The 25,763-nt window shown below is 35.8% G+C and overlaps 1 protein-coding gene across 1 annotated transcript in view; it reads right to left on the minus strand.

Annotated features, from left to right (window-relative positions):
• The window catches only part of WDR7 (WD repeat domain 7), a 374,300-nt gene that overhangs the window by 213,444 nt on the left and 135,093 nt on the right, over positions 1 to 25,763 (minus strand). The window contains exon 21 of the mRNA XM_060120872.1: positions 3,247 to 3,360. Coding sequence (XP_059976855.1) covers positions 3,247 to 3,360 — 114 coding nt within the window. The remainder of the gene's footprint in view (positions 1 to 3,246; positions 3,361 to 25,763) is intronic.

Here is a 25,763-nt window from a genome sequence, read left to right on the forward strand (position 1 = left end):
GTGTTGACCAAGGCACACTGGCATTACTTTGTAGAGCCGATCAATAGATACTAGCTTTCAAAAGAGAGATTTAGAAAGAAGCTGCAGCATATTTTTTAAATGACAGGGTGAAGGTTTAAATTGTCTCAATCAAGACTCAATTTTTCTTCCCAGTTTTTCCAGCTGTCCTCTTCCAGTTAAGACTCTTCATTTCAAATAAATTTAATTAGTTCCAATTGATCATCGCCAACACTTACACAGCTTTATCCATGCTTCTTTACTTTTATACAGCAAACACAAAGACTGCCAAGTTCAGATCCAAGTGTCGTTAAGACAATATTCATACCTCATTTGCTCTTACTCAAAAGAAAAATTTCAAATATGAAATTCTGCCTATACAAAAGCACTAAATTATACTTCATATTTTAATTGCTATCTTGGTCAGCTGTTGAATTCAGTTAATTGAAGAATTAAGCCCCAGATTACTACAAAAATAAAATTAATACAACTATGTATATTAGCCTAGCTACAGCATTCAAATAAGAATTCATTCAACATACAAGCAAATATCTGTCATGTTATAATTTCTATTTGGTTTTTTTTGTTGTTGTTTCTTTGTAGTACGCGGGCCTCTCACTGTTGTGGCCTCTCCCGTTGCGGAGCACACGCTCTGGACACGCAGGCTCAGCGGCCATGGCTCACGGGCCCAGCTGCTCCGCGGCATGTGGGATCCTCCCGGACCGGGGCACAAACCCGTGTCCCCTGCATCGGCAGGCGGACTCTCAACCACTGCGCCACCAGGGAAGCCCAATTTCTATTTGTTTTGAGGTGATATTATTAGAGGAATTCCTTTTAAACAGCCAGGGGAAAAATCAGATTTTTCAAAGTGAATGGCTAAATTGGCCAGTTTTCCCTTTTGTAGTACCTCTTGTGCTCTACAATGCTGGTTATCCCAAAATAAGATTATTTTGCTTGAAACAGGTTTCTCTCAATGCACCTACCATATTTTTCATAATGCAATTTATATAGGATTCTAGTCAATAAAAAGAAATATGGTTTTCTTCTAAACCCTCACAGAAATCTATACCACATCTTAATCAAGCCACACAATCTATAAAGGTAGCCTGAACGATCTACGGGCGGCAGCATGCTCGCTGCTCTGACAACATGTTAAGGGAGCCTTTGGCGTCATTTAAATTCTTTGGCTATTGAGCATTCTTGCTTCTAGTCCTCATGGCATGAAATGAGTAAATCAACTGATAAAAGCCATACATCACATACATTTAACTGAACTCTTACAGATTAAAATATAGTTTATGTAGCATTTATTCATTTATTATTTTTTTGTGTGTGTGGTACGCGGGCCTCTCACTGTTGCGGCCTCTCCCGTTGTGGAGCACAGGCTCCGGACGCCCAGTTTACGTAGCATCAACTGACTCTCCAAACTAGATTTTTCATTTTTTCTTGATTTTTTAACAATAAAATAAGCACACAGTCATGTGCTATAATGCTGTCTCGTGACTTCGGCACAGCATAATTCAAAATTTCAATGTACTGATTTAATAATACTTACTCGACAGCTCAAAAATTCAGCTTTTATTCTGGAATGCAAATTGAGCTATTCTACTACTGCAAAGGCAACTTCTTTCTATTATTTAAACCACGACTTTTTTTTTTTTTTTTTTTGCGGTACACGGGCCTCTCACTGTTGTGGCCTCTCCCATTGCGGAGCACAGGCTCCGGATGCGCAGGCTCAGCAGCCGTGGCTCACGGGCCCAGCCGCTCCGCAGCATGTGGGATCTTCCCGCACCGGGGCACGAACCCACATCCCCTGCATCGGCAGGTGGACTCTCAACCACTGCACCACCAGGGAAGCCCTAAACCATGACTTTTTATAGACAAGAAAACCTTTAAAATTTAGAGGGAATAACAAAACATATCTATAGCATTATTTTTAAAAAAGCAGTGAAAACTGAATAAAGCAAGAAATAGTTTTTAAAAATCTTTAAATGAAATAATTTCCTCTAGTAACTGCTGAAACAATTTCCATAATTGTGAAGTACAAACGACTTTCAGCAAAGTTGGAAGTTTGCAAAATAATTTATATTTAAGGTGGATGATTTTTTTTTAATCAATGAATTGATACATTAAAAAGTAAGAGCAACCACCATTATCTCATTTTTGCAGAAAACCGGATGCTCCTCAATGTAATCAAATACTTATTTGCAGCAGTGGCACAAGTCTATAGGTTTTTAAATATAGGCTTTGTAAATCTTCAAGGGAGATCATAAAGCTCCCTCAACTTCTTCCCAGTGAAAGAAATTTAAGGGCAGTCAGGTGATAACAGTAAAGAACCTGCTACACAGAGCTTTAAAAGGAAAAAGGGAGAGGAAAAAAAATACAACTTCCCTTTGTTTTTTGTTTTTTTTCCCTCCCTTTAATTATTGTTAAAAATTTTACTGATATTTACTGGGCATGCTTCTTTTCAAATTATTGATTACTATTAAGTTAATGCTTCTTGCTTCACAATAGTTGTAGATTTATATGGTCAGATTTTACATTTTAACCATACGCACCAAAAATAAGAGTTTATCATTCTTAATACCAATAAAAATATTTATACTAGGTTGTTTTTAAACTCCGTTCCTTGAAAGAAATTGAGCTGAATGCATTTGGAGATCCAGTAATTGAAACTGCTTTAAGCCTATAAAAAGATAGGCTGAACATAGGCAGTGTACGGCTTTCATAAATTTTACATTATGCCTGATCAGGTGATAAATAATACAGATAAGAATGTTGAATACCCAAACAATGTAAGTAATTTGAAAAAGCAGCATTCATTTCTATAGTATAGGTACAAAGAGTATCTGTAAGTTTCCTCATGTAGCCTGTGTTGCATAAATTGCTATTACAACTTTGATATTTTCAGTTTACCCTACTATAACTGCAAAACTTTTCATAACACAATAAGTGTATTCCTCTACATGTTCCAAGGCTTTAGTAATGATCCTAGCCTCTGAATTAGAAGGTTCTCAGAAAATCAAATGCACATCTAGCAGGTTCACTGTTATAGCAACAATGAGCAAACCTGGACCAAATAAACAGTCTGCTTCTTTCTACTTCAATATCAAAAAGGGCACTAAAGGGTATCAAAAACTAAACACTCAATCAGTGCAAGTTTCCATCCTTTCCATCAACATATTTAACCCCACTGTAAACGACCTAAAAGCATTTTCCAATACTGGACGTTAAAGATATCATGGTTACCAGTGGTGATGTCATCATCCACAAGGTCGTGCTCTTCCTCTTGGACTTTGGCTTCTGGCCCTGAGGCATCAGGAGCAGTGGTGATAGTCTGCATGGCTTCTGCTGAGACCCCAGCTAAAACAAATGGGAAGCACAAGGGTTAGTTTTTAAAAACTGAAAGAAAGGTGGGGCTTCCCTGGTGGCGCAGTGGTTGAGAATCCTCCTGCCAGTGCAGGGGACATGGGTTCGAGCCCTGGTCCAGGAAGATCCCACATGCCGCGGAGCAACAAAGCCCGTGCGCCACAACTACTGAGCCTGCGCTCTAGAGCCGGCGAGCCACAACTGCTGAAGCCCATGCGCCTAGAGCCCATGCTCCGCAACAGTAGCCACAGCAATGAGAAGCTCCGTGCACCGCAGAGAAGAGTAGCCCCTGCTCACTGCAACTAGAGAAAGCCCCCTCGCAGCAATGAAGACCCAACGCAGCCAAAAATAAATAAATAAAATAAATAAATTTATAAAAAAAAAAAGAAAGGTGGACCAAAACTCTTAAAGCATTTTAATTGACTTACTGGATGCAAATGCAATACGTTAAAAAAAAATACAATATATTCACCAAAATTAGGGAGAGACAGAAATTAATGAACAAAATATTCATGTGTGTTCTATTGCTTTATATATATATATATGTGTGTGTATATATATATATATGTACATGGATGCAAACTATACTGACTTTTAACTAAGATCTGGGAACAGAAAAATGATGAAGTAAATTACAGTTTTACTTGATTCCTTTCAATGTTTTTGCTACAGTTACTTTAGCAAATTTAGACATAACTATGCTAAAAAGAGGGAAAAAAAAACCTAGAGTGAAGGACTATTTTAAAAGTTTACTTCTCTTTAATATTAGTTTGCTTATAATTTGGGGGTTGGGAAGACGGATGATGACAAAAGAGGGATTTGTGTTCTGATTCTGTGTAAAAGACCTGAAATGCATTGCCCCAAGAGCATAATATCTCTCTGTCTCTGAAGGAATTAGATATGAGGTCAGACAATTATGGAACTGAAAGAACCTAACTGAAAGCAGACAGGTGAACTAGATCAGGGCACCAAAAACTTCCATTCTGTAAACCACCTGAGAATTTGAAAGTTCATACAAAGGTCTTTTCCTTACTTACCTAGTTTCCCATCTTTGATGATACATAGGTTCCCCCCCTCCACTATCTGAAAGCAGAGCACTGCTGTGAAACCTTCTGTAAGCCAGAATGATATAAAGCAAAGAAGCAATCACCTTAGGACACATCTTCCTAACAAATGCACAGAATTCAAGACAAAGCACAGATGCTCACAGACACAATTCAAACCAATGGCAGCTTGATGCTGAGATGCTGAGCTAGTTCCCAGGGAAGGAGCTTGGTGGTGCCACTCTAAGCCGCTCTTGGTGTGCCTGGCTCTGTGACAGCTCACTGCTAAACAAACGCTCAGTGCTATTATTGCCTTTTGTCTTTTTTCATAAAAGCGAAAATCCTCTTGAGCTATCTTTCAATCAGCAAAAACAGGTACTGACGACAATCTTTCATAAAAGTGAAGGGTTGTAAAGCAAACTTTCTAAAAGAGGAGAATGCCTATATTTTGTTGTCAATTTGCATCTAATTAGGCAATGGATAGGAGGGGGTGTCCAATATTTTACACATGGTTACCAAGAGGTATTGCTCAATCATGGTATATAAAAATGTCACCCACTGGAACTTACTTCAGGAGTTGAACATTTTAATCAAATCTTCTTAATAAGTACTTCAATAACTGCACATATAAAATCCAACACAATATTTTTAAAACCAGAAGCTACAAATATTCCAGGATTTCTTTTCTTCCAAGATGCATTAACTGAATTTCTATATGAAATTCAACCTTGCTGCCTCAGGTTTATGAAAGGCACCAAGAGGAAGAATCTTGGTCATTAACCACCATGAATGATCCAGAAGTAGACCTACCAGTAGGCAGTTCCAAGGCCTAACAATTTAAATTTGGGGAGGAGAACGTCATTTTAGTGCAACCACTTTATTCAGTATTGCTCCAACAAAAGAATGAACAGTGCTAAATGAATGGTCCCCAATAACAAAAAATGACAAAGGCCATCCCTTTACAGCATCACTTTTGTTGTCAGGTTTTCAAGATAAAATTTTAAAATAAAGGGGAATTACTAGAAAAATAATATTATGTTAATTATTTGATTAAAGATGGTTATCAGTAAAATAATCACAAAGAAGAGATAAGAAGGTAAATGCCACATTTCTACAGACTTACTGCTTAAGCACAAAATCAAAGATCGTTGTTTCAGATTATTAAACCAAAATATAAATCTCTGAACTCTTTCAGTCTCATTCCATGCTTAACAGTTGATAATTTTGAAAATGATCAGAGAAACAGGGAAATGATATTAAGGAACAGTTTAGATGGCAACAATCATTTATTATTAGTATTTTCCTTTCCTGTAAAATTAATGGATTCCATGAAAATAAAGCTAGTATTTATGTGTAACAAGTTTATAAATCCATTTAAATTTATCTCATTTAATCAGAGAGGTCAAGTACTTGCTTGGCATAACACAGTTACTAAATTCAAGAACCAGTATTGATGTGTAGATCTTCCGATTTCAACCCCAATATCCTTTTACCAGTAAGTCCTCCCAGGGACTGAGTTGCTCAGGGCAGGATAGGAGGCATGACAGAATATCACAGCACAAGCATGAGAAGTCATGGAATCACATGATATTGAGTATAATTACTGTGAAGTCCTCCATGGTGTTCTTGGGCTATACTAGACAACTGTTCAACTGAGGGCATTCAGTATTTTGGAACAGAGCTTAAGAAGCAAATGTGGATATCTCAAAGTAACCAAGGTTGAAAGACCAAGAAGTATCTATGCTGAAACTGGTTCTTTGATCGATGCTTTCCAAAACAAAGTAAGGGTTATAAAATCCTATATATCTTGGCAGAAAAAAAGAAAATAGAGTTGATCATTGAACAATGCAGGGGTTAGGGGCACCAAAACTCTGTGTAGTCAAAAATCTGGGTGTAACTTATAGCTGGCCCTCCATATCCATGGATACAACCAACCACAGATCATGTAGTACTGTAGTATTTACTACTGAAAAAAATCCACATATAAGTGAACCCACTCAGTTCAAACCCATGTTGTTCAAGGGTCAACTGTACAAACAACAAAAAAAATAAAACTACAAATCAATATCTCTCATGAATATAGTCTCAAAAATCCTTGACAAAATATAAGTATTACATTGATTTTTGAATCAGTGTAACACGATCCTTACATTACTTCAAAAAATCAATCAATGTAAACCAAAATATTAAGAGGTTAAAGAAGAAAAAAAATCATATGAACATGTTAATAACTTGATAAAATTTGACACCAATTCATGATTAAAAAAAACCCTCAGAAAAATACAAATAGAAGAGAGAGAGGAACTTGTTCAAGTTAATAAAAGCACCTACTAAAAATCTGCAGCTAACATTATACTTAACAGTGAAAGGCCGAATGCTTTCCTCCTGTGATCAAGAATGAAGTAAAGAGGTCCACAATGCCACTCTTATTTAACATATATACAATGGAATATTACTCAGCCATAAAAAGAAACAAAATTGAGTCATTTGTAGTGAGGTGGATGGACCTAGAGTCTGTCATACAGAGTGAAGTCAGTCAGAAAGAGAAAAACAAATACCATATGCTAACACATATATATGGAATCTAAAAAAAAAAATCGTTCTGATGAACCTAGGGGCAGGACAGGAAAATAGACGCAGACGTAGAGAATGGACTTGAGGACACAGGGAGGGGGAAGAGGAAGCTGGGACGAAGTAAGAGAGTGGCACTGACGTACATACACTACCAAATGTAAACTAGATAGCTAACGGGAAGCAGCTGCATAGCACAGGGAGATCAGCTCAATGCTCTGTGACCACCTAGAGGGGTGGGATAGGGAGGGTGGAAGGGAGGTGCAAGAGGGAGGGGATATGGGGATATATGTATACATATAGCACTTCATTATACAGCAGAAACTAACACAACATTGTAAAGCAATTATACTCCAATAAAGATGTAAAAACAAAACAAAAAAACCGCACAGCATTGGAAATTTCTAGCCAGTGCAATAAAGCAAGAAAAGAAAACACATACAGTTTGGAATGGATGAGGTAATCCTACTCAATGAAAAAATAACTGTCTATGTGGAAAATCTAAATGAATCTACAAAAAATAAGCGAACTAATAAGTGAGTACAGCAAGGCTGCAAAATACAAGAAAAAAATTCTTAATTATATTTCTATATGTTAACAATGAATACGTGGACACCTAAACTTAAAAGAAAAATACTAGTAACGCTGGTTCAAAAAAGACTGAAATACTGTAAAAAAAGATTGAAAAGATGTAAATACAAAAAAAAAATAGATGAAACCTACAAAACACTGACAAAACATCGAAGGTATAAATAAATGAAATGGAGAGACATACCATGTTCATAGGTTGAAAGATTCTACATAGTAATGATGTCAATTTTCTGTATACAGGTTTAATGTAATTCCTATCAAAATCCCAGCACAATTTTTTGTACATACAGCCAAATATTTCTAAAATTATATACAAAGACAAAGGAACTAGAATAGCTAAAAGAATTTTTGAAAAAAAAATAAGGTAGGAAAAATCAGCCAGCCCCATTCAAGACTTATCATTTAAAGTTATTAAAACTATTTGGTTTTAGGTTAAGCGAACAGAATAGAAAACCAGAAAAAGACAAACACAAATATGTCCAATGTTATTTGACAGAGGTGCAAAAAGCAAATCAATGGAGGAAAGATAGCCTTTTCAACAAATGGGCTGCTACAACTGGATATCCACACACAAAAAGTATGAACTTTGAACTACGGCTCACACCTTATTTAAAAATCAGCTCAAAATGAATCATGGACTTAAATGTAGAACATAAAACTATAAAACTTAAAAAAAAAAATAGTAGGAGAAAATCTTTGGTACCTGAGGCCAGACTTGACACCAAAAGCACAATCCATAAAAGGAAAAACTGGTAAAGTGGACTTCACTAAAATTAAGAACTTTTGCTCTATAAGTGACCCTATTATAAGGTTAAAAAGACAAGCCACAGACTTAAGAGAAAAGATTCACAAATCACATACCCAACAAGCAACTAGTACCTAGACTATATAAAGCACTCTCAGCACTCTACAGTAAACAGTCTGGTGGTTCCTCAAAAGGTTAAGCATAGAGTTATCCTGTGACCCAGCAATTCCACTGCCAGGGATGGAAACATATGTCCACACAAAGACTTGTACAGGAATGTTCACAGCAGCATTACCCATAAAAGCCAGAGTGTATAAACAATCTGAATGTCCAAAGACTGATGAATAAATGTATAAATATATCACAATTTACTGATGAATAGATAATTGTGATAAAGTCATACAATGGGATATTAATCAGCAATACAAGGAAATGAAGCACTAAGTAAAAGAAACCAGCCACAAAAGAGCACATGTTGCATGACTCCATCTAGTTATACTAATGAGTCTATAGTTTCTTTTTGGTGTAATGAAAATGTTCTGAAATTGATGGTGGTGATAGCTGCACAACTCAGAATACGCTAAAAGCCACTGGATGTACCGTCTTAAGTGTGAATTTAATGGCATACGAATTATATCTCAAAGAAGCTGTTTTTATAAAGTTTGGGGCTTCCCTGGTGGTGCAGTGTTTGAGAGTCCTCCTGCCCATGCAGGGGACACGGGTTCGTGCCCCGGTCCGGTAAGATCCCACATGCCGCGGAGCAGCTGGGCCCTTGAGCCATGGACGCTGAGCCTGCCGAGCCTGTGTTCCGCAACGGGAGAGGCCACAACAGTGAGAGGCCCGCGTTCCGCCAAAAAAAAAAAGTTTGCTACCATTCCAGATCAACCAAGAAATCCACACCGCTTCTGTGTACTCTTTTGGTATCATTTCTGCCATGCAGCTGAAGAAGACAGGGAGACAAGGGCCACCCAGAACACTTAAGCAATAAGAAAACAAATTCACCCTGAATGTTCTTCTTGTGTCAGGAAGGAGTAATGTTCCCTTTTTAATTTAAAAAATTAAACTATATTCTTGATTTTGACCATATTTGTAACTCATTCTGTTAGTTCTTATAGTCAAATTCTCTGGGTTATTTTGTTTACAAATCAATACAAAACGATTGATTTGGTTACTTCAAAATTCTATATATTTCCATTTTTAAGGATCAGCTAAAATATCTTAACTTGAAGTCTAACTGGGCATCGTCATGATAACAAAATACCTAAGATTCCAACCTTTGTTGGAAGATATAAAGGTAAGAGATACTGAGAATTGGAAAGGCCAAATTACTACAATCAAATACAAATGGCACAGATCATTTAAAGCTAATTTTAATAAGTTTGTTTTAAGGAAATGATAGAAGATTTCCTTTTGAACTTTTGGACCATAAAGTTATGGTAAAAGATGAGCAAAACCCATTATTTAACCCTTCTAAGCATGGTAATCATTACCTGCCAAAAAAAAAAGAAACATTTTTTTAAATTCCCAACCATAACCTCCATATTTCTGATCTCCACAGTATTTAGTTACATGCTACATTACTATCTTATAATAGGCAGACATAATAGACAGCAGACATTCTGCATAAGGCAAAACTATAGGATACAAATCAAATCAGTGATTGCCAGAGGCTAGGGGTGTGATAGGAAGGCTGACTACAAAATGGTCTAAGCAACTATTTTAGAATAACGAAAATAATCTATATTTTAATCCTGGGAGTAGAAATATGACTATCTACATTTGTTAAAAATTCACAGAACTGTACACTAAAAAGAGCGAATTTTACTACATATAAATTATACTCAATAAACTTAACTTAAAAAAAAAAGATACAATAGAAGGTACTACATCACTGTCACTAAAAAGAATTGAGGTTATGCCACAATACAATGCTATTTGCAATGAAACACAATGACCAGAAAAAAAATGTATCACTTTCTTCCTGGTATTAAAAAACTAAACTTTTTTGAAACATAAAAGTCACCTCATCACTCTCCCCTATCAGTAAGATGATGAAATATTCCTGAGAAATATTAGGAAACCGACATGGAGGCTTCAGTTTCTTGCATATTGATAATCAAGATTATAAGCACTGTCAATTAAATATATGGTAGTTCTTTGCTATTTTCTTACGTACTTGATGTAAGTGATCTTATCTGTCAAACTATGCCATAAAATCTAAGACATTCATTTTCTGAATATCCACAAAATACTTGGCAGTAAAGAACATCTCATAAAGATTCAATAAATACATCGTGAATAGAACTCAATACCTTCAATCCCATGACACAAATTATGCTATTTAAATATACTATAAAATAATAGTAAGTGTGCTTTGGTGAAAGACATACAATAAAAAGGTGCAACAAAGAGATACAATAAAAAAAGATACAAAGAAGTCATGGGAAAACGTGAGGTACTTAAAAAACCAAATCCAGATTCACAAAATAAAAAAAATGAACACACGTTATGCAGACAATAGGTATAAATGGGTTCTACGCTGTGAATCAGAAGGAGAACAAGGAAAAAATGGAATGGAGGAGAAACCTGTTATCAGTAAGTCTGGACACAGCAGAGAAAGGAAGGAGGCTTGGCTGTGGCAGCAGCAGAAGTAAGAAACAGAGGACAGGGAAGAGTATGATGAGACCTTCACGCCGTGTAGATTTCTAAATACTCAGACCACTATTCATTGTGAGAGACGTATGTAGACAACTGTCCCATTTGTATGCAATATTTTTAATCACCTTAGAAAAACATTTTTCAATGTAAATACGGAAATACAGGTTTCAAAATCAATGGATGAAACTGCACTTGCCTCTTCCCATCTGTAAAATCAGGCCCATTATTATAAGATTTATCTTTCAAAAGCTTGTAAATTATTGGGTTTCCGTTGTTATGGAAAAATCCCAAGGAAATTCTTGGTCAACCCAATACCTTTATAAACATTTTTTTCCTATTGGCTAATAATATCTGAGTAATGATTAATAATGTGAACTCAGAAGACTTCAGTGTCATGTGATTAACTTAACAATCAAAGACTAAATACTAAATTTTAATAGAATAACATTTAAAACACAGCACTTTAACCAGTACTGCAATATAAAACCATTTAAATTCATTATTATTTTATTGGCAATTAGACGGAAGTGTTAAACAATATTCCTAGGACTCAGAAAGAAAAATGTATACCAGAATATTTACAAATATTAACAAACATTATATTTCTGATTCCCATTAAAATATAGATTTCCACTGAGATTGAAAAATGGATCTAAAAGAATAGCAGGTATTTTTATTTCATCAGTTTTTCCCAACTGTGGTTTTCCAGTGGTCCAATTAAAGTACATGAGGCAAGAATCTGATACACACATTTACTCTGAATAAAGTAAAATTTCACAATAAGGAAGGGAGGGGGTGCATATCTAGAATTTATTTTCAGGCAGCAGGCTTGAATTTATTGGAAGCAGATCTCCTCATTGACTGACCACACCGCTCCGCATTCCCCGCAATCCTTATGACAGACAGACGGTCTGCCTCGCATTAATTCACTTCACACCACGTCTATCGATCCGCAGCCAGTTCCCTAGTCTCTCTGCACACATTGCCTGTCTGGCTGCCTACATCCACATCAGCACATACACACAAAGGCCAGAGAAAGATAACCTTTTGCTTTCCATTAAAGACACAGTGTCCACTTTTCCTTCCCCAATAACATCAAAAATATAAAACATAACATTATAGATGTCTCAGAGAAAAGCCTTCCTATAAGAAATGGTGAAGGTATTTATCCCTAAATCTAAATAGAGATCATTTCAATTTATCAAAAACAAGTTAGTTTAATAAAGGCCACAGAGCAATTAGAGAAATGAAAAATATAGTTAAAAATAAAGAAAATGTCTTCAAGCCTGAATACAAATATAATAGTCGTTTGGTAACATAAGTTTTGATAGTTATTTTTAATGGGGTGAAATACATTTTCCTAGTTAGCACTTTCTTTTTTTTTTTTTTTAAGAGAACTGCTCTCACATGAAATGCAATTATAAACAATTCTGAAAGCAACAGAGGAAACACACTTACTGAAAAATACACAAGGAACAGAAAACATAATTAGGAAGTATACTATAGCAATAGAATATTAATGTAAGGGGATAAAGCTTTATTATTCCTCTTTCCCAACAAGAACCTGAAACACATCCAAGGTAAAAATCACACCTAATGCTTTTAATTCATTGCATGTACTTTTTCAAAGATTTCTGTTTGATTTGCAGGCTATGAGCTGACTCAACAGCAATTTTGGTTTCAGAAGACACAATAAAACGAAGATTTATTGTTCAACCTACAACATGTTGAGAAACAAAGGCAAATCTGTCTTGACACACAACTGTACTAAAGCATAAACTTAAAATAATGACCTCTGGCTGACTGAGAAACCCAAAGTATATATCTCAAAACTGGGTAAAGTATATCCTCCTGGATAAGAAAGTACCTTTGAAACCATTTATGGCTTTTGTTGTTGTTGCTAGGATTACCCAGACAGAGGTTATACCACCAAGCGGTAACAAAAAAGTGCACTAAATAAATCAGCATGTTGTTCTTTATCATCACATTAACTTGCTTTAGAAATCAAAGAAAGGTAAACTGATAAAAGCTGCTAAAGCTAAGGACAGCTTTGAAATAGGGAGTGAAGATTTGGGCCTGAAAGATGGGAGGGATCTGAATAAGAAAGAGGCTGGCACTGCCAATCTGAGTAAAGCAAAGCCACAAATATGAAGAAAATGGGTAACCGTGCCAAGTTCCCTCATTCTCTTCAACACCCAGGCTACTACATACCAAGCCCGTGCCAGGAATTAGCCATACCAGGTGACACAAAGTGAGGGAGACACCCTTACCTCCCAAGAAGCTCACATGTGAGGTGAGGCCATGGGGACTCATTAACAAAATATAAGCGTGAGTAATAATTTGATTTGTGTTTTAGAAAGATCGCTCCTGAAACACCATGAAGAATGATGTGGAAGGACTCAAAAACAGACACAGCAACAAGGCCAGTGTAAAACTTTCTACCTTCTGAAGTAGCAGACCTTACTTCTTGGAGCTCTTACAAGTTCCCTAGAAGTGCCAGGAGGAACACGGAGCCTCCAAAGTCCCCAGCTTTACCTTTTTATCTGTGGGAGTGTGTGCGCAAGCACAGTGTATGCAAGTTTTCATTTGAAGAAAGGATACCACTTTGTTTCAAATGTTTGAAAACCAATGATCTAGACTTTTTTAGAAATAAGGATGGTATAAATGGGGAGAAAATCAAGAGTTTTTTTTGAGGGGGGGCATTGAACGTAGGGAAGGACAAGGAGGGAAGAGTCTTCGACTTTTTTTTGGAATGATGGTTGTGCTAGGTAAAGGGGATAAAAATGAAAAGGGGAAAACTCAAGGACTTTAGAGAAACGTAGAGCTTTGTGGAAAATATAGATTTTTAAAGTGAAAACACAGTGAGCATCTGAAGAAAAATCAATTAAGTCTGCTTGGGATGGGGTGAGGAAGAGAGCACATGTCAAAAAGAACCTCATGGAAAGGAAATATTTGAGTTGCATCTTAAAGTATATATGAGAATTTACCATGGAATGACAAAAAGTGAAAAAAAATTCAAGCAAGACAGGACAACATGCTAAAGGATCCTGATGCAGCTACAGAAGTGGGTAGCAAAAGCATACGAGGCGTGTGGAGAGGCAAAAATGAGGCTAAAAGGTCAGTTAAGGTGAGAGCCCTGAAGGCAATGAGAAACAGGGTGCTAACAGAAAATATGAAGCAGGAGGGGAATATGTTTTATTCTTTAAGGCTCCAGCATGGTACATGGAGAGAATAGGTCAACAGGTGGTAAATATAACCACAAGACTGCCAGGGTTGGTGGCCGTGCATGACAGTAAACAAGAACTTTAAGACTTGAGATTTTAGGACAAGTAAGGGTAACCCTATAACTTCTCTTTCTCATCGTCAGCGCAGTCCAGAAATTTAGTTTGTATAGAGCCAGAAGAAGCTGTTTGAAGTCAATTATGAAGGCAGAAAGTTTGATCTATACTTGCAGACAGTCCCAAAAAGGCAACCAGTGAAAAGTAATAACCTCTGGCAACTCAGCCAAGCTGCCTTGTATCCTCGTATGCAACCCAATGAAAACAAGACATGAGACAGTGGTACATTAGCTATTAAATTCAATAATGGATACAAGTGGTATAGCTTAGTATAGCACCTGGGATATAATAAGTGCTCAATAAACAGCTTTATTAATATCATTAATACTATTACCATTGCTTTTATTATTACTAATTTTGGCTTATTTTATTAAATTATGTTTTTCTCTAGAAGTACTTACTACCTTCAACATTCGACCTTTTTTTCTATTTCATGAACTCATTTAGTTGTCTTTTTTTAAACTTTTATTAAGCGCTGCTTCACTCCTTTTAGAACTACATTGGCAGACACCTTAGGACATCTGTTTATATATAAGCCACTTGCAGTCAAAAACAGAATATTTACATTTCAAAGAACAAATTTATCTTATGATTACTTCTGTTATTGCCAATCCTACACACATAAGTAGGAAAGCTTTTGACCCCTTAATCTCTTAACACACAATGAATAATTGATTTGAAAATAAAGACACAGGACTCATTTTAATACTATCCTAGTAGATGACACATTTAATTGGTAGCAATATTCTGAAGTAAGATCACACAAAAGGCATTTGTGATATGCCAATAATTTCTCACAGTATTAACTTAGATAAATATTGTGATATGCTCTGACTTCATTATTGAGAATATTAAGTTCTTCTACAGATAACAAGAAAAACATTTGGATGGATGAAACCCATTAAGAAGTGATAAGTATAGATAGTAAATAAACAAGGGCTTGTGAGACTAGAGGCAAAACTCCTTAAGCTGTTTTAAGTATGGATAGTAAGTTAAGATATGGTAGAAGATATGCTATATGTTAAAAAGGATGAAACAAGCAAGAATGCTACTTATAAACAAACAAATGGAAAAACCAAGTCATAATATAAATGGAAAGCTGTAACACTTCTGGAAGTAAACATCTGCGTGACTTTGGGCTTGCCAATGAGTTTTTAGATGACTAAAAGCGTGAGTCATGAAAGATATAACTGATAAATTGGACTTTATCAAAATTTAAAACTTTTGTTCTATAAATGATGTTGTTAAGAAAATGAAGACAAGCCAAAGACTGAAGAAAAATATTTGAAAAGATTACATATCTATTAAAGGACCTGTATATACGAAGAACTCTAAAGACCCAACGATAAGAAAACAAGCAACCTAAAAGAAAAAGAAACTTGGACAAAAGACCTAAACAGACGTTTCACCAAAGAGGATATATGGATTGCAAATAATCATGTGAAAACAAGCTCAACATCACTAGTCATTAGGGAAATGCAAATTAAAATCACAATAAGACATCACTACGCATGTCTTAGAATGACCAAAATTTTCAAAAAACATTTTTAATTAAAAAAAAAAAAGGCCTGACTATATCATGCTGGTAAGGATGCAGACCAACAGGAAATACCATTCACTGCTGGCAGGAACGTAAAATTTTGCAGCTACTTTGGAAAACATTTTGGCAGGTTTTTTTTAATAATTACACTCACATTTACCAAATGACCGAGCAATTCCACAATGAAGATCCCGCGTGCTGCAACTAAAACCCAACGCAGCCAAAAATAAAAAATAAATAAATTTTTAAAAAGTAAAAAAATTTTTTAAATAAATGTAAATAAATAAAAGGTCTATTCCTCAGTTAAGTGCCTGCTAAGAGCTTGGTACTGGGTCATTTGGGAACAAAAAATAAGGTCCTGGACCTTAGCCCGAAGGACATCAAAATGCAGTGCTTACTACATATATTTATTTTTATGAAGACTGTGTTACTTCGTTATCATAATGACACACAAATCATGTCTCAAACTGTAATTATATATTCATTCATGGAATATAAAGAAAGAAGTAAAATGCTAGACCTCAAAGAAAACTAAGTAAGCAGGCGCATGAAATATGTTTACTTCAGCCTGGAAACATGATAAAATGGCATCAAACTCCTGAAGATATAAACATCCATGCACTGGAATGAGTAGAACGCCTCTAGAGATGCACATCATTATTCTACTACATTACACTGATTAAATCTCACAATTTATTTTAAAGACTATTCATATCTAGCCAATGATTTAGAGGAGGATGGAAAGTTGAATTAACTAAGAGCACCAATCATTGCCTCTGGCAGAGCTTTTAAAGAATTAACTTGCAAACAAAGTTATAAAAAGAATGAAAAATGAGTCAGATGAGTACTAAGATAGCAAAGAAACTACAATGTACGGAGAATATAAACTTTCGTTATTTAATTAATTCCACCAAAAACAAAATTTTAAATATGTTTTAAAATTAAGCAGCCACTCTGAGATTACAAATCACATTTCTTTCCCCTAGTCTGGCAGCAGGCGGTGGGTGCTGGGGGGTGGGAAAGAACCAGGAAAGGAATTACAGAATCACTAAAAAACAAACAAAAAACTATCATTAAAGAAACTTGAGAAGATTAACAAAGTAGATCAACCACTCTTGCAGAGAATGCCGACAATACAAAACCGTGCTTCCAAAAGGCTGAATGAATGACTCCGATCCACCTGGTGTCACGAGAATCCAGGAAATCTAATTCTGCAGCCGCTCCGCCCTCACCACTAATTTCGCCTGGAGGGTTCCACAGCACATCGTTAAAATATGTTTAATTCTTTCAGCATAAACAGGTATATATCCACACGTTACCAGGCAGGTTCACACATTCTTTTCAAATGCTCCTTACTTACAATAATAACTGGGATGAAAATAAAATAGAGGCCAATATATAAAAATATAAAATGTTTGGTATGTACCAAGCACTTTTCTAAGAAGTGCTTTATATATTAATGCTTCATTAAATGTTATATGAAACATATGTACAACTATATTATAAATACCTGCATGTTTTCAGCTCTTTTATGACTTCCACAGCACCTAAAATAGTGCCAGCAATACTGTAATAAGTTTTTGAGTATTTGTAATGAGTATTAAAAAAATCACAGTTCTGATGAATAAAGAAGTAGAACCAAAATATTTGACAAAAACAACACAAATATGTGACCTCAATTAAATTTAATTAAGATATTGTCATTCTGTTCTCTTTATCCTTCTTATTTACTTACGCTGCATAAAAAGAAATTCTCAATTTATATAAAATTAAAATGACTTCATAGAGTTCAAACTGCTCCAACCTTTTAAATAGTTTTAATACTGCCTTCTGAATACACTCTTTGACATTAGCCCCTGTCATTTCCACATACTGTGATTATCTTCCAGCTGTTGACACGTCATTGCCCTTGGCTACACTGGCCATTCCCATAGTTGTAAACTCTCTCTATAATAGCTCTTACCATCCTGTTTTATTGCTCATTTGGTTACCTGCCTTCCTAAAAGAGACAATAAGCTCCATGAAGACAGGGACCATGACCACCTCTTGCGTCTTTATATTCCCCAGGGCCCACAGCTATGTTTAGCACTGAATAAATAGCTACTGAATGAGGAAGGGAACGAAAGAGGGAGAAAAGATAAAAAATATGCTGTGATATATTGATTGAGGAGGACATTTACCTCCAGTTGTTTTTTAATCTTTTATCATTTAAATATGCAGAGCGTTCATAAAGGAAGTTTTAGCATATGCCCTATGTATGATATCTATTTTATATACTCTTATTAAGAGTCTAAAAGTCTATCATAGACATTATATAATGTATATATTAAGAAAACTGTTTTTCCTGGGAATTCCCTGGAGGTTCAATGGTTAGGACTCTGTTCTGAGCTTTCACTGCCAAAGGCCTGGGTTCAATCCCTGGTCAGGAAACTAAGATGCCGCAAGTCGCGGAGCAGAAAAAAAAAGAAAGAAAGAAAACCGTTTTTCTTAAAAGAAACAGAAAATTCTAAATGCAAAAGAAAATATACTAGGTAATTTAATTTTATATAAACACCATTGAAAAATATTATCTACTCAACTGCTGTATCAACCCCAATCACGTAAGCATATGCATATAATCTTATAAATGTAACTGGAGAGAAGGAAACAAATTTACCGTTTTTAATTACTATAGCCCAGGGTTTCTTAACTTCATCACTACTGATACTTTGCATTGGATAAGCCACTCCATGCCAGTATCACACCCTCCCGCATGTTGGGACAAACAAAAGTGCCTCCAAGTGTTGCCAAATGTAGGGGTGGGAGTGTGCAAAATTGTTCTGGGTTAGGAAGCACTGCTCAAGTCTAATGAGTCTCAGAGTTCCTAGTCAAAACCTCCAACTCAGGTGAAGTGAGATATATTTCATCCAAAGAGATCCTATCAACATCAACTCACCCTGCCCCCGCCGTATAATCACTATTACTGATAGAAATGTGCTGTTCCACACCAGGGCTGATGGAGATGCTTTCTCCATATAGTGATTATTATGTAGTTATTATGATTAAATTTTCTATTATAAAAATAAAATAAAATCATGATATCTTTTAAAATAAAATGCTTTTAACCAAAGAAATATTTTAGTCTTTAATCCATGAATAAACCATCAATCATCACATAAAAGATTATAGGAACACTTCCAAAATTAGTGCATATTTAGCTAGGAGATACGTATGTATGTAATAAAATGGGTGGCAATGACAAAGAGTGATAGAAAAAAATAGAAAAAAGAAAATTTATAGATGAAGATGATAGGTTTAAAGTAGCTATAAACATCCGAGTGGAGATGGAGACCACCGAATTAAATGGGATATCATTTTTTTTTAATATCCAGCATCTAGAACAATGTCATACTCTTGAGTATGTGTACAATACAATTTGGTCAAATGACTTAACGTTGCTTTACATTTTTGCTGGCTATTTTTTGAGACAGACTGATAAAAGTTTATTCTGATGAAACCAAGAGATGGGGTTATTTCTTTGAGAATGGGAAAAAATCTATTACTCTAATGAAGAGATACAGTACCTGCAGAATGATCACCAACCTGGTAAAGAAATTTGAAATTGGAATGTTTTAATGAATTTAGTTTTCAGTCAGAATTAATTGCTTCTTCCCCTTTTCCTATGTATCCTATTTATACCTGTTGTATGTCAATTATATTTTTAAAACCGTGTGGAACTAATTAATTACCAATCAGAGACTAACCCCCTAAATTTTCCATTTATCTCCAATAAACTACTAGAGGGTGACTTTTTCTCCTGCATATAAGATTCCACTATTAAGGTTCAAACAAAGGGAAGGGGCTTCAATCCTTGAAGGTACAACTGCGGTTTGATTTCTTTCCTCTTTCTCTAACTAAAAAACAAGAACAAAACCAAAAAGAAACAAACAAACAAAAAAAAACTACTTTAAGAACTACAGCAGAAAATGTGGAGATGGTCTTGATTTTCTTACCTTCCCTTTTAATGCATACCTTTTAGATCACTCATCAGTACAGTTTAATCTAACGAAATTGAAGAAAATGTAGAAGCACCTACCACATTGCATGGATTTAGGAGGCATTTGATTTTTTTCTCCTTTTGTATTATTCAACATAATTACTGAGACAAAGCTATCCTCCTGCAAACTTGATGACAGATGACATATTAGATCATCGTATCTCATTTTTAGTAGTAAAACACTATTAAGTATTTTTGGTGGAAATTTAAATTTTAGAAACATTAGCATACTTCAAGTGAAACCCTACCATATTATCAATGTAGAAATCTTTTTTATATCAGCTGATTTTTTGTTGAGTTTTCTAAAAAGGTTGACTTTAAAATCAATAGTCTTGAACAAACATACATAATCAGTAGATGCATACATATCTGTGATTCAAAGGTACTCCATTTTTAGATGAAAAATAACTAGATTTACTTCCCCAAAGTCATGAGACTACCTGAGTAGTAGGGAGAAGGGAGAGTGAGATGGTGGGGTAATAAAGAAATCTTCGAGTGGAGTTGAAAGAGACAGACACTCTCCCAGTGAAGTCCCTCAGTAATCTGAGGGAGGGGCACCACTCCCAGTGGTACTATGTGTATAGGTGTCCTACAAACCCCACCAACTGGGAGAATATGAGTTAGCCAAATGGTATAGCTTCAACTGCAAACTTAAAACTTCTACCTTCAAAATACAGAAACTCATTATTACTATATAATAAAATCTTTTTGATAATCATAGTCCCTATTTAACATTGTGTTGGAGGTACTGGCTAATACAACTGTATAGGAGAAAGCAGTCAGAGGCATAGCAGTTGAAAAAGAAGAGGGAAGACTGTCTCTATTTCCAAATGATATAATTATATATATCTGAAAAACCCCCAAAGAATCAATGGAAACACTTATAAAATCAGTAAGAAATTTTTATAATAGTATCAGGTTATGTAACTAACGAAATCAGCAGTATTCACGTATACAGACAAAAGCCAGTTAAATGTTATAATGGAAGTACAATAAAATTAACTATCTAAGCAACAACTTAATACATGTCGCAAACTACATAAGGAAAATTTTAAATCTCCCGAATGACAAAAAAGTAGACTTGAATAAAGGACATTCTATATTCTTGGATAGAAATCCAACATTATAAAAAAATCAGTTCTCCCTAAGTTTGTTTATAAATTAGATGGAATCCCAATGAAAATGCCATCAGGTTTTTCCCCTCCTAGAGCTAAATAGGTTGATTACAAAGTTCATTTGGAAAAACAAACAAGCAAGAACAGCCAGGAGAAGTCTCAAAAAGAAGGGCTTGAGCCAAAATTACTAAATATTAAAATATGAATTATCTACAGGCCAATGGAACAAACTAGAAAACAGACAAAACTACATATAGAAACTTGGTAGTTTCTTACCAAGTGCTTTGGAGACAAACAGCCATATGGAAAAAGATAATATCCATTTTTTACACACTTAAGCAGGACCAATTCCAAATGACACGTAAGGAAAAAAACTGGAAACGATATGGGGAATTCCAATAGCAAGGAAAACTCCATAATTTTGACACAAAATCCTGAAACAATACGAGAAAGGGTCAATAAATTGGGTGATGAGAAAAAAAAAAAACATCATAAGCAAAGTAAAAAGAAAAATAACAAACCAGGAAATACTTGAACCATATATCAAAAGCGTTTAATCAAACAACCCCATATAAAAATGAGCCAGAGACATGAACTGTTACTTTAAAAGAAATACAAGACACATATATGAAAAGATGATAAACTCATTCTTAACAATAAAAATACAAAATAAGACAACACTGACATTTCACTTCTCATCTATCAGAGTCACAACATTCCAAAAGCATGACAGTATACTCTTTTGGAAATGATGTAGAGAAAAAGGCCTTCAAATACATCATCATTGAGAATGCAAAATGGTACAGCCTCTATGGCAAAGAACTTGGCAATATCTAACAAAAGATTAGACACACATTTATCCTTGGACTCAGCAATCTCACCTCTTGGAATGTAGCCAAGATACACTATCAAAAAATGAAAAGACATACGCACAAGTCTATTTACTGCAGCCCTGTCCATAATATTAAAACTCTGGAAACAACCCAAATGCCCATCAACAGGAAAATTGTTGAATAAAACATGGTCCACCCACAAAATGGAACACCACACAACCAATTAAAAAAATGAGGAGCACACAAAACGGGGAGCATTTCAGACAATACGTTTAAAGCCCACATTCTGCTAGCACCCTACTAGGTACAAGCTACTCTGAAGCTCTATTAAGAACACAGTCATTTGCTGGAGAAGTAGAACATATTTCACAGGTAGCCATACAGAATGGTAAGGGTTATGCAGAAACTAAAAGTCATTCTGCATGATAACAAAACTTAGGAATTCTGTTTATCAAGGTAAAGTTTGTAACTCTGCCCTGTACCATTGTGTGTGTTGGTGGTGGTGGCGGGGAGCATGGAGGAGGGGAACCACTGGCTAGAGCAAGAGGCTTTTGGGGAACAGACAGTTAACTAGTTTTCGACGACGAATGTCAGAATACAAATGAAGAGCATGAGGGTTTCAATGCACAAGAAATGATTTTTCAAACACGCACACACAGATTTAAACTGCCTAAAGAAATTATTTAATTTTTTAAAATGTTTTATAGTTTGGAACTCTGATTAAGATTTCACATAGAAGTTTACTATCAAAAAGGTTTAAAAAAACACAGATTTGTTCATTCTTCTCCTTTCACATAAATAGAAACTGTGAAATACATAAGGAAACGTAGAGGCTTAGGGATCTCTCGGGGGTCACGGCTAATGCGTGGTGAAGCAGAAAGAGCTGCCAGACCTTCCAACACCCCTCTTTCCATTGGACTTTCCAACTAATAATCAGCTTCGGTAAATGTGTTGCTTATTCATCATTAGAAAAATCCTTCGGAAAAACAGTATTTTTCTACCTAATTAATGTCAACTACAAAGTGAATGATTATAGATTCTTGGTTGAGGAGGAAGTAATGTTCAGGAGAATCACCTTTTGAAACTCATCTCTCCTGCCTCTCACTCTACACCTGTTGAGAATCACTATGCTTGAATATCTTCTCCATAGAAGTGGACACAGAAGTGATGAAATGGAATGGGAAAGGCCTCCGGTCCCAAGTGCCCATCCAACTTCTATATGGGAGAGCTTGGGATGGTCTCAGGATCCTGATCATACCATAAAATAGATTATAGCCCAAATTATGTGGTCACTTTCAACCTTATGTAAGTATTTTATGAAAAGCACCATGACACTTCAGATTAAGACTATAAATGCCCAATCCTCTACCCATCACCCAGGTTCAGAGATTCACTCCTAGTTTAGTTGCTCTGACTCTGATATTATTTATTTTGAAGACTCACCTTTGCTTTAGGAGAAAGAAAACAAGCAAGCAAAAATCAAAACAAAATGAAACAAAACAAAACCTGAGTAAGACCTGCTAGCCACCCCTTAGCAGAAAGTAAAGAAAAAGCCTTCTTTACTTCATGCCTGAGACAGAAAAAATCTCAGAAATAAGCTAAATTTATGTCTTTGTATCCACAAGGTATGCCAGAACTTATTTAATAATGTTTAATTACCAGAGGGATGTAGGTTAATTATATTTCTTAAAAATCAGTGGGAATATTCAAATATTAAGACCCATTCTTCCTCTTCTATTTCCATTCCCCAAAGCTAAGTGTTCTTTAGTCCAGGTACACATTTCAAATGTAAGTCTGTCTCATCATCTTTTCCTGGTAAAATATAAAGTCCTTTCATAAGGATTACAAAAAAGAACTGTGATTAGAACACCGACATTAACTGTAGAGACAATTTTTAAAAACAAAAAGCAATCAAATAGGTGGTTGTGGTTGTTTTCATCTCTAAATCAAGCACGGAGAATCTTTTCAAGTGATGGGTAAGTTTGATAGGACAAACACAGAAAATATGTACAGAAAAATTACAAAAACACTAAGTACTGTTACAGACGACTGGATTGGCATTTAACAGGCTGAAAGAAAGCAGATCAATCTCAATCTTGCTGGGGTCAATCCGGGTGCTCAAGCCAATAAAACAATTTTTTTTCTTTACGTTTGTGGACTAGAGGTGCTAAAATACTAACCAAGCCTGCAAATGTCATGCACATGCACAATATTAAAACACATTTAAAATACTTGTTTGTATCAAAACTTGCTTAATAAAAATAGATAGTAGACATAATAAATCTTTGGGACAATATTACTAAGGAGAAATAAAATATAAAATATCATTCTTGGGCTTCCCTGGTGGCGCAGTGGTTGAGAGTCCGCCTACTGATGCAGGGGACACCGGTTCGTGCCCCGGTCCGGGAAGATCCCACGTGCCGCGGAGTGGCTGGGCCCGTGAGCCATGGCCGCTGAGCCTGCGCGTCCGGAGCCTGTGCTCCGCAACGGGAGAGGCCCGCGTACCGCAAAAAAAAAAAAAAAATCATTCTTCCCCCAAAAAGCAGGGAACAGGAAGGAGAATGAATTAGGCAAAAATATTTTAGCATAACTTGATAATTTTAATCCCAGAATTTATAAACAACACTAGAACAAAATCTACCATTTGCTATTACAATATAAATATGACAGGCAAAATAGGTTCACGTAATTTTTTCTTATAATAACTTTCAATTACTGTTTTCCTTCCGAACGGTAAGATCTATTCAGTCACATGCAGATCACAGCAAGGCTTTGAACTAAAATATTAAAACAATGCAATTATACATAATATCCAGTCAAGATAAGGCGATAATAAAATTAGAAATGTGGTGCAAAACTATAAACGCTTCACACCCCATCCAAGTTGGATTTGTTCGTGCATATTCAGTATCTGAAGATTTAATACATCACAAGACCATCAATTCAGCTTTTTGCTCTGTAAAAGCAAGTTCAACAGGACTCTAAGTATCTGTACTGAAATAATCTGTACGAGAATAAAGAAAATTTATACTCAAAAGCTTACTAGACACTTGTTCTATTACAAAGACACGTGCCAGTACTCGTGCGCAGTGTTTTGTAAAGTACCTTATTTCCATTAGCATTATACATCTTTGTTCTTCAGCAAATCAGCAAGAGACCAACGGCACAAATCAATATCATACTCTTCATAGCAACTAATATTAAGTCATTTATTATAGCAAAGGCCACTAGAACCTCTGCTAAAGGTATACCAGGCATTTCAATTTGAACACCATTTTTGTAAAACAATGTGTCACCAGTTGAATGAGTTTTTCTTTTATAAGTTGTCTGCATAGGCTTAAGTACCTTCAACTTCTTAAAGCAGGTAGTAAGTGTACAAACACCTCAAAGAAAGCCAGCCATGCCTCCTAGGGGTCTTGCCATGGACTACAGCTCTAGCAGAGTTCATTTCTGCATTGAAGGGAGGGAGAGTGGGAGGCCTGTCAAAGAGGAGAAGGCGGGGACATGAGAAAATAACCGAAATTATTTCAAATCCTTTCCACTCCAGAAGCTTTTCCACAGGAGCCAGTTGATAACCAGGGTTCCGGGAATGGAATGGGGAGGAATGGGGAGCAGGCAAGGAGCCTCACACTCGATGGAACCTCAACTCCTCACCGTTCACCAAGGGACGAGTTATTGAATTTCCTCCCGCTCCGCTCCTTGCTTTGTTCCACAAGGTGGAAAACTGTCACCAGGCTCCTACTGATAACCTGAAACCAGACTGCTGGCTATATCATTATAGCCTCTTATACAGCGGACTTCACGCTTAATCCTGCGGAGTTCTAACCCACAGCCTCACTGGGTGACAGAGTTTTCTGTTTATTACTTAGCAGTAAGGTCTAAATAACCAATCAATCCAACAATGCTTTCATTTTTCATTTACCACTT

This window comes from Lagenorhynchus albirostris, chromosome 14 (assembly GCF_949774975.1).
Source record: "Lagenorhynchus albirostris chromosome 14, mLagAlb1.1, whole genome shotgun sequence".
NCBI lineage: Eukaryota > Metazoa > Chordata > Mammalia > Artiodactyla > Delphinidae > Lagenorhynchus > Lagenorhynchus albirostris.